General features: G+C 34.0%; 1 protein-coding gene across 1 annotated transcript; it reads right to left on the bottom strand.

The window, feature by feature from the left end:
* Positions 1–2,740: 2,740 nt before the first annotated feature.
* On the bottom strand, positions 2,741–8,799 carry mRpL15 (mitochondrial ribosomal protein L15). Its single transcript, XM_088237280.1, has 3 exons — positions 8,574–8,799; positions 4,060–4,208; positions 2,741–3,567 (listed from the first exon to the last, which is right to left on the bottom strand). The coding sequence occupies exons 1-3, from the start codon at positions 8,673–8,675 to the stop codon at positions 2,940–2,942; spliced, it is 879 nt and encodes a 292-aa protein (XP_088093406.1). The 5' UTR covers positions 8,676–8,799; the 3' UTR covers positions 2,741–2,939.
* Positions 8,800–8,861: the final 62 nt, after the last annotated feature.

Genomic DNA, 8,861 nt, shown 5'->3' with positions numbered 1-8,861 from the left:
GAAAATCAATTCGGTTTTCGAGAAAAAAAAGGAATAACAGATGCAATAGCAAAAATGATCCAGTTTATAACTACCCATTTGGATAGAGGTGATAAATGTATTGGTATCTTTCTCGATCTATCTAAAGCATTTGATACTATAAATCATGATACACTTTTCCAAAAACTTAGAAGAATAGGCATCGACAATAAAGAACTAAAATTATTTTAGTTATATGCACGACAAAAAACAAGTTGTCAAAATAAATAATAAAATAAGTGACCAAACCAATATTACCTACGGAGTACCTCAAGGTAGTATTCTAGGACCAATCTTATTCTTAATATATTTGATCTGTGCCATTTAAACATCGATGGTTCTGTTATAAGTTTTGCTGATGACACCGTTCTATTATTCAAAGATAAGACATGGAAGGAAACAAATGGAAAATCCGAAAAATATCTGAATCTATATTCACTATTAAAGGCATGGCTAGATACTTATTAGTAGTAAGTAATTACTTAACTTTTAATAAATCTAAAACTAACTTCATTCCATTTCAAATCAGTTCTAGAAACTATTCGCTTTTGCATTTTTGCTTATCTTAACATCAAACTACATAATAATGATTGTCTTCAAAGTGCTCATTGTAATTGCCCAATACTGGATAGGATGTCATGTCATGATAATGTCAAATACTTAAGGAGTTATTTTTTGTATAAATTTAAAGTGGAAACAGCAGATTGAAAATATTACTAATAAACTTAAGAGACTAACGTATATATTCAAAACAATTTGAAATATAATTAATGTACAGGAACTTTTAAAGATTTATTTTGCATTGTGCCAATTAATTTTGGAGTTTTGAGTATTATTCAATTAAAATCTATAACCTACTTTCCACTATCTATTAAAACAATTAGTAACGAGAAAATGTTTAAAAAGGCTATAAAAAAATGGATGGTGGAGCTAGGTAGAAGTAAAATGGATTGTCTCATTCGCCCATACCAATATTGAATCAACTGCTCCACAAGTGTATAGCTTATGTTAGGTTTTTGTTATTTTCATGGTGTGTTTTGTAATATAAATAATATAGATGTACATATTTATGTACATACCCTGTTTTTAAAACTGTCTGAATATTTGTTAATTATCTTCAGTTTTTTAAGTTAGTCTTCTTTGTTTATTCTCTAATGTAATTTTAAAAAAGTATATTGTTAAGTGTCCTCGGCACGGGAAACCCAGTGAGGTCACATTATTTTTATTATTAATTACAGTTTGTAAGCAAAAAATATGAATAAATAAAAATATAAAAAATGTTGTCCCCTTCAAAGTATACCATCGGATATAATACAATTATTGTACCTCAAAACATTTCTAGAATGCACTTCAGTTCCGTCAGCGATTTGGTCCTTATGGTAGCGAAATGTCCTTCTTTCAGTCCCGTTTGGATGAACGGATGGTTCCAAATTTGGAGATCCAAAGGAACAGGAAAAAGTTGCAGGAGGCCAAATCTAGCGGCTGATGCATCAATGATGTCAAAAAGTCGCAAACAAGCCGCGAGGTGTGAGCGGGTACATCATAATGTACATCATGATGTGCACCATGGTGCAATTGAAACGAGTTAAACAACTAGAAAAACTTCTACAATTCTAGTCATTTTTTGCGGATCGCCTCGCGTAGATGGTGTAAAATTTCTAGATAAAACATTGACCGTACAACTTAATGTTAAGAATTTGTGGTGTACTATTCCATTGATATTAAAGAAAACTGTTATGAGAACCTTAATAGGACTTGATGTTCTTTTTCAGGCCAATACCTTTGTTCCAAAGCCATATTTATTTTAGCATTTCTGAGTCGTCACCAATTTCATCCTCCACTTACTTGCTGGCCATGTTTTTGCGATGTTGCTTTCGTTGAAGATTTTAAAAATTTGTGATGAGTGGGAAATGCCTTTTTTATTCTGCAAAATCACTTCTACGGTGCCAATTTATAATCTTTCTGGCCATTCTATCGTTGTCCAAATGCTCCACATGGCCTAACCATGTTGATAATGCTTGTCCACAGCCTTGTAAGTATTATATATGGAAGTTGACATTTGTGCACCCTTTCATAGATGGTTTTACCCCCATTTGTCTGGATTTCAACAGAATTCAACCAACTTTTATCCTACTGCTATCATCCCATTTCTCGCATAGGGGTAAACAGAGAGGATGGACACCACACATGTCTATCATTACACACATTCCTAGTTTCTTTCACATTCGTACATCTCGTTGTGTATGCCCTTCGGTTGTGTTTGATTATATCATGTATTTCTTCGGTCGAGGATGTCCTACATTACCATTCATTTTCACCATATATATATATATCTATATATATATCTGTTTTACCATTCTTTCATCATCCATTTGTTCTGCATGATCAAACTATCCTAGTGATCTTTTCTTAATCTTATAAATCATGTCTCAGATTTGCACTCTTCCCTGAGTTTATAATTCATAACTCGTCTAAGAGATCGCATTTTGACTGCGTTCGCTTTGCTTTCATCCTTCCTCTGCCAGTTCCATGTTCCACTTCCATAGAAATCTCAAGACTAAATTAGTAGTTCACATCCATATAAATATCATCATTAGTACCAGAATACGTCAGAGTTAAAAAGATCAGTGGTGAAAAGATAATTTAGCCATGGCTCTTGTAGGTATATAATATAATGTTATATGTTTTTAATTATAAAAACAAAAAAAAAAAAAGACAAAAATAATGCTTAAAATGTCGGTTTATTGGAACTACATCAATTATATCACTTGTAGTAAAAAAAAATGTATTTCTAATTTCATGTTACAATGTTTTCATTGGGTAATTTATTTTTAAAAAATTGAAATACAATTAACAGTCAACTAGTTGCTATCATTACTTTATGAAATTTGACAGTCATCATTTGGAAGGCAATAAAACCACTAAGAAGAATAATAACGCTGAATATTTTCATCTGTTGGTACGAGAATCGATTTTTCTTTTAAATTTACAACCCAGCCAGGTTCCAAACCAAAAAATATTTGCCTCGGATCTTTTCTTTCAATCAACATTTTGTAATCTGAATCTTCTTCGATTTTAGGTAATACATAGCCATATTTTTGTGACAACATCAAACGGTTCTGCGAGATATGCTCAGGATCAGCGAGGTATCCTCGGAAGGTCGGATCTGCATAGTACTCCACGGCATCAGGCGGTGGCTGCATGCGTTTGGGAATGGCCACTCCGCGCATAAAGAACTGCTCGGGGTTGCGCATCGCCAGCAGACTATGCGGGTCATAGTAAGCCGTAGTGATCACTCCTCCATTTCTCTCCACAGCTGCGATTACGGGCTCGGTAGCCCACTGAACTTCGATATTTATCTTGCACTTAAATAAATCTGCTCCTTCATCTGTCAAATTAACTCCGAAATGCTTCTCTTCAGGTTTTATGGAGTACAGACCCGTATTGATCAATGCTACTATATCGATTGGTTTTGTCACGTCTAATCTATTTGTATCTATCATTGTTTGAAGCTTTAACATTGAAAGTGGAGGGTATTGACGTCTCAAGCTGTAAACAAGTCACATGGTATGTATTATTAAACTGTACTATTTACTTTATTTATTTTGTTAGTGGATGGATAAGAATGGATTAGAATGGATAATTTACTAGTATGGAAATTTAAAATAGATGATAAAGAATAACGCACTGGCATTGCAAAAATTATTAAAGAGATGATAAAACAATTTGGTTTGATGGATTTTTTTTTGTAAAGACAAAAAAAAAACTTTTAAAGTTATTGATAACAGAAAGGTAAAATATTAAATTTTATTTTGGAAAATAATGTAAGTATTATTGTTCTTCAGGTCACCTTCACCTTCTAAATATTCCATGATGTCAAAAGGTCATGAAAATTAATAAAATTGTTAAGAGTTTGTATGAGGTTTCATTCAATATTAGATCTGGCTGTTTTCTGCAAAATGCATATTTTGGGTTGTGTGGTCACCACCCAGACTTAAAAAAATCACTAAAATTCCTTTAAAACAACAAAAAATGTATTACTGCTGTCCTTTGTAATAAGGTTCATAACCAAATCTCAGATAAAAAGGATTATTGCCCGTCTCATATCCAAGTCTCATGTAGTTCTGGTGACACGTCTTACCCCCCTCTCCGTGCTTATCTCCGCCGTGCTGTCCACGGCCGCGTGTACGCTGCAATACAAACGCATGTATACATGGTGTATTTTTTGTTCATAATTTAATAATTAAACACTAATGTGATAGAGAGAAAAATATGCAACATAAGTTAAAGCACAAATACCCAAACATCATCGCAAAAAAATTGAATTTTTTCATTGACTTTTATTAAGATAAAACAATGTATTTAATTTAATTATTACGAAAGTTTTAAAATGAATAATAACTGTCGTATTCAAAATAAAAACGCCTACATCACAGGTAAAATTGTTGGTTAAAGAATGTAAACGTTAATCCAGAGAGTGCCATGCATAGTTAGTTTCTAAGTATGCACCTGCATATTTCTACAACTGCAAAGAGTCCAGTACTATTGTATGTAGTTGCAAACAACCCGGTAATAGTATGATAGCGTATGTAGTTGCAAACAACCCATTACTAATATACTATCCTTATCTAAGTTTATAATAGAAACGCCCATTACTTGCTAAAATACCCATAAACAATAGTTAAAAATGGTTTACCATTATGCACCAATATTATTACAGCAATTATTGTTAATAAAGAAACTTTGTGCCCTAACAAGACAAAACGCATCACATTGTATACTCTTATATATTTAAAAATAAAAATAGAATTGAATCCAATAATCTTCATTTATAAAAATATCCAAAGATAACTCACTAATAATTCAAATGGAATTCTATTAAATGCACAATAAATAAGCCCAGTACTTCTAGTAATTAAATTCAGTATTTAAAAGTAAATAAGATTCTGGAGTTTGCAACAATCGAGTTCTGAATTTAAAATAAAAAAAGCAAGGCACTTATTCTAGGATATTCTGATAAAAGTAAATTTAAAGAATAGAACAAAGTATATTTAATTTTAAAAATTTACAAATCACAAAAACATTACAAAACTCAAAAGTTTGTCTAAATGTTCGTAGACAAAAGACTGGATTTTTCCCCCTCGGGAGTCATTAGGATTAACAAAAACAACAGGGATGGAGAATACCTTAAATAAGGTAATATGGAAGTCTAGGCATTTACAGGGCTTATGACCTGTCATTGGCTGGTTTAAGTGCCCACTTTACACACTGTGTAACATTCACCATTTCACCTACTTTTGAACATCCATATTTCTTCAATTCTTCCATTTGTTGATTTTAGTGAAGTTAAAGAGCTGAAACCTTGTCCAAACCATTATGGTGAAGAGATTCATCTGACTGAATTATTTTCACATACTAGGCAACGCCTGAACACTTCACAAGCCCTGTAAATGCCTAGACTTCCATATTCCCTTATTTGAGGTATTCTCCATCCCTGTTGTTATTTGTAAACAAAAAAAAAAATTTAAAAAAAAAAAAAAAAAAAGAAATATTTGCGTTCTTATAATTTACCCAAATATTTAATTTTGAGGGCCATTCTCAACGAGTTGTAAATAACTCACTATTAGAAAATGGAATCAAGTTGGGGTAGAGTGGGATTCGAATCACGGACCTTTGGTCTGTGAGTCCGAGACACTAGCCACGGGACCACAACCCGACGAATTGAATTCTTTATGTTTTTAATGGGCAATTTATACTGAGGAGAACACACAATTCTAATAATCTAGAATCTTAGAATTGTCCCTAATTAGTATTAACTGTTTAAACATACAAAACATTTATCAATTCAAGCGAATTATCAAGTCCTTGACAGTGTGATAATGTTTTCATGCTCTTGTTTGTTTTTTTATTAATAAAATAAATTAATACATTGTTATTATTGGAGCATACATAATATGTTTATGTGTTCAAGATTTAAAATGAATTCACGATTCATAAAATCTAGTTACACATCTCACCCTTTCCTACTGGAACTACTGTATGTAATGACATTATGGGGATTTTTTCAACAGAAAGTAATTGATTTATACTTTTGTCAAAATTCGAGTTATCTTGTACAAACCAATTGAAGACACGAGTGGATAAAGTTGTGATGAAGATGAGTGAATAAAAAAACAAAAAGCACAGATATCTGCGGTTAGTTTTGAACACCAATACAATTATTGATAAATTAACATCTTCATTCGCTCTTCATATCGGTTTTCTGGTACTTTTTGATGGTGTAGTTGGCTTTATGTGAAAAGGCTGTACATAATATCTTCATTTAAATAATAATAAAAAAAAAGTACATTTTAAAAAATTCATCACAAAAAAATTAAAACATTCAAATTCAATTCATTCATTTGGCATGTTGTCACGAATCCACACATGTCTTCAATATAGTGTAGGTATTCAAGCGTTTGGCAGTCATTTACTCTAGACATAAGTCAGTTACATTACATTTTTAAAAATAGCACACAATGTCTACAATATTAATGAAAATTAGGAACAGTACTTTCTTGTGGTAAACAAACCATTAGAAGCGTAGAATGACTTTGATTTGGTCAAATTTGCCATAAGGTATAGTTTTCTATAAAACACAATGTACTTGAAAACCACACCAACAATTATATCATCTTCATCATTCCATGTCCGCTCTCTAGTTGGAGCATATGGTATCCACAAAGAGCCTCCGTGCATCTCTATCGGCTGCCGACTCCTTTGCGTCCTCCCAAATTGGGTTCTCGGCCCGAAGTTCTGACATAAACTGCCGACGAACTGTCAGGAGAAGGCGCCCAGGACACCGAGAACCGAGGGTTCTCGGCAAGCGTGGTTAAGGCTCTCAGGAAACATCCGCAGTATATGGCCTAGCCAACCGTATCGCCATGACAACAGTTGTCACCGGAGTTTGCTGCGTCCGTTCTCTTATGACCTCATTCCTCACAAAGTCAAACCACCGCACACCCAAGATTATTCTGAGACACCTATTCTCAAAACTCAGAATTTTGTTGTTTTATGCTCTGTGAGGTGCCACAATTTGCTCCTCTACAGGAGAATAGGTGTTATGCAGGCGGCATTTGGTTTTAACTGAGTAAATTTCCAATCTGGAGATGTCTGTAGACAGCCTTCAGACTGTTGAATGTGGCGCCTGCTACTCCTAACCGCACTCCCAGCTCTTTTTGAAAGCTGTCATTTTCAGTAACATATATAGTCAGGGGATTTTAAGCATCAAGGCACGAAGTATTACGCAGTACATGTGTTTTTCGCGATACTGATTTTAAAATCCACACATGCCGAGTACCTTTTTAGCTTAGCTACAGTGACCTGAAGACCGTAAATTATACTGAATCGTAAATTATACGGTTATATGATGCGGTCATCATCGGGATACCCTAGGTCGCAGAGTTTTTGGGAGGGTAAGATGGATATTCCTCGATCTAATGGAATTGACTTTCTACTCCGGTGATGACCTCAAACTAATCTGTGACAAAATGTTGTCAATGGTTAATTCTGATTCGGCATTCGCTACTAGAGTTAAGGGCTTTAATAATTTCGATTAGTTTTATAGGCATCCCATATGCTTCTAGTATTTTCCAGAGTGTAGGATGCAGAAAACGAGGAAGACCGAGAAAGACATGGCACGATCAAGTCCATCAAATACTTGAAGATTGACATGTCAAAAGTAAGAATAATCGGCGTGCGTGCATGAGAAGATGTATGAATGTAGAGGAAGCGAGGTCTGTATGCCAAGATAGAGTATTAGGGCGTTCTATCCTCTCTGCCTACCCCTACGGAGAAACGGCGGGATGGTTTGTTGTTTGTTGTTGTTGGAAAAAGCCATGGAACTATTAAGTTTTTTGTTCTCCTAGCGAATATTTCCTTTACGCGTTCTGTGTCTGATTCAATCACTCCATCAGAGTTTTTCAAAGCTCCTGGGGTGAGCGAGTGTTTACCACAGATCTTAAGCGTGATTTGAAAAAGTTTCTGTGTCATTTCTTCGAGCAGCTTGTTCCGCAGTTGCAATTATTGGGTCTAGATGACGGAGTTTATCCAGTCTTGCAGAACGTTTAACTAAACAATTGTGGTGCCAAGAGTCATCTCTAGTATGTTATCTAGCTGCGCTTTCGTTCTTCCATCGGGAGAAGTCCAAGTATATTTATGGATTGATTTATGGAGAAAAAGGATTCCACCAATGACATTGTGACTTGCCCAAGGCCATGCCATCCCATCACCAATGGGCCAAATGATGAGTCTGTTCCGACTCTTGCATTCAAATCGCCCATCATTATCACGCGGTCTCTTCTTCCAACAATGATAAAGTAAATTAAAAAAATATATTTAACTTTTAAGTTTAAATCTTCAATTTAAATTTTATATTTAACGGAAAATCTAAAATTCATTTCAATCTTAAATTCATTCAAGGTAGGGGATGTGGAAACTTTTTTTTTAAAAACATTATTTACATCATTTAAAAAAATTAAACAGAATTACTAATAACAAACATAGCTGTAACATACCGTAATTTTAGAACCAGGATTATCTCTTATATTTCCTAGAGATAATCTCGGCAGCGATTTTAACATTTCTAAAGCTTTTTCAGTTGTGTTTCTTAAACTCATTGTAGATTTTAGCTCTAAAACTTTTTAGGTTACGGTTGCAAGAAAGCTTTTCCTCGTTCCAATAATGCTCCAGACGTTAACTTTACTCCGTGTCGTCTGTTACCGCCACCAACTCGAATTCTAAATTCTAACCTAAAAAAAAATCCTTTGTTTTGACGATTTTTCTTAAGCGGAGTCGAGCGGAGT

Source organism: Micrasema longulum, unplaced genomic scaffold (assembly GCF_059751315.1).
Source record: "Micrasema longulum isolate JH-2025_06_02 unplaced genomic scaffold, ASM5975131v1 h1tg001678l, whole genome shotgun sequence".
Lineage (NCBI taxonomy): Eukaryota > Metazoa > Arthropoda > Insecta > Trichoptera > Brachycentridae > Micrasema > Micrasema longulum.
Note: the sequence above shows the minus strand (reverse complement) of the source record. Positions and strands in the feature narration are given on the sequence as shown.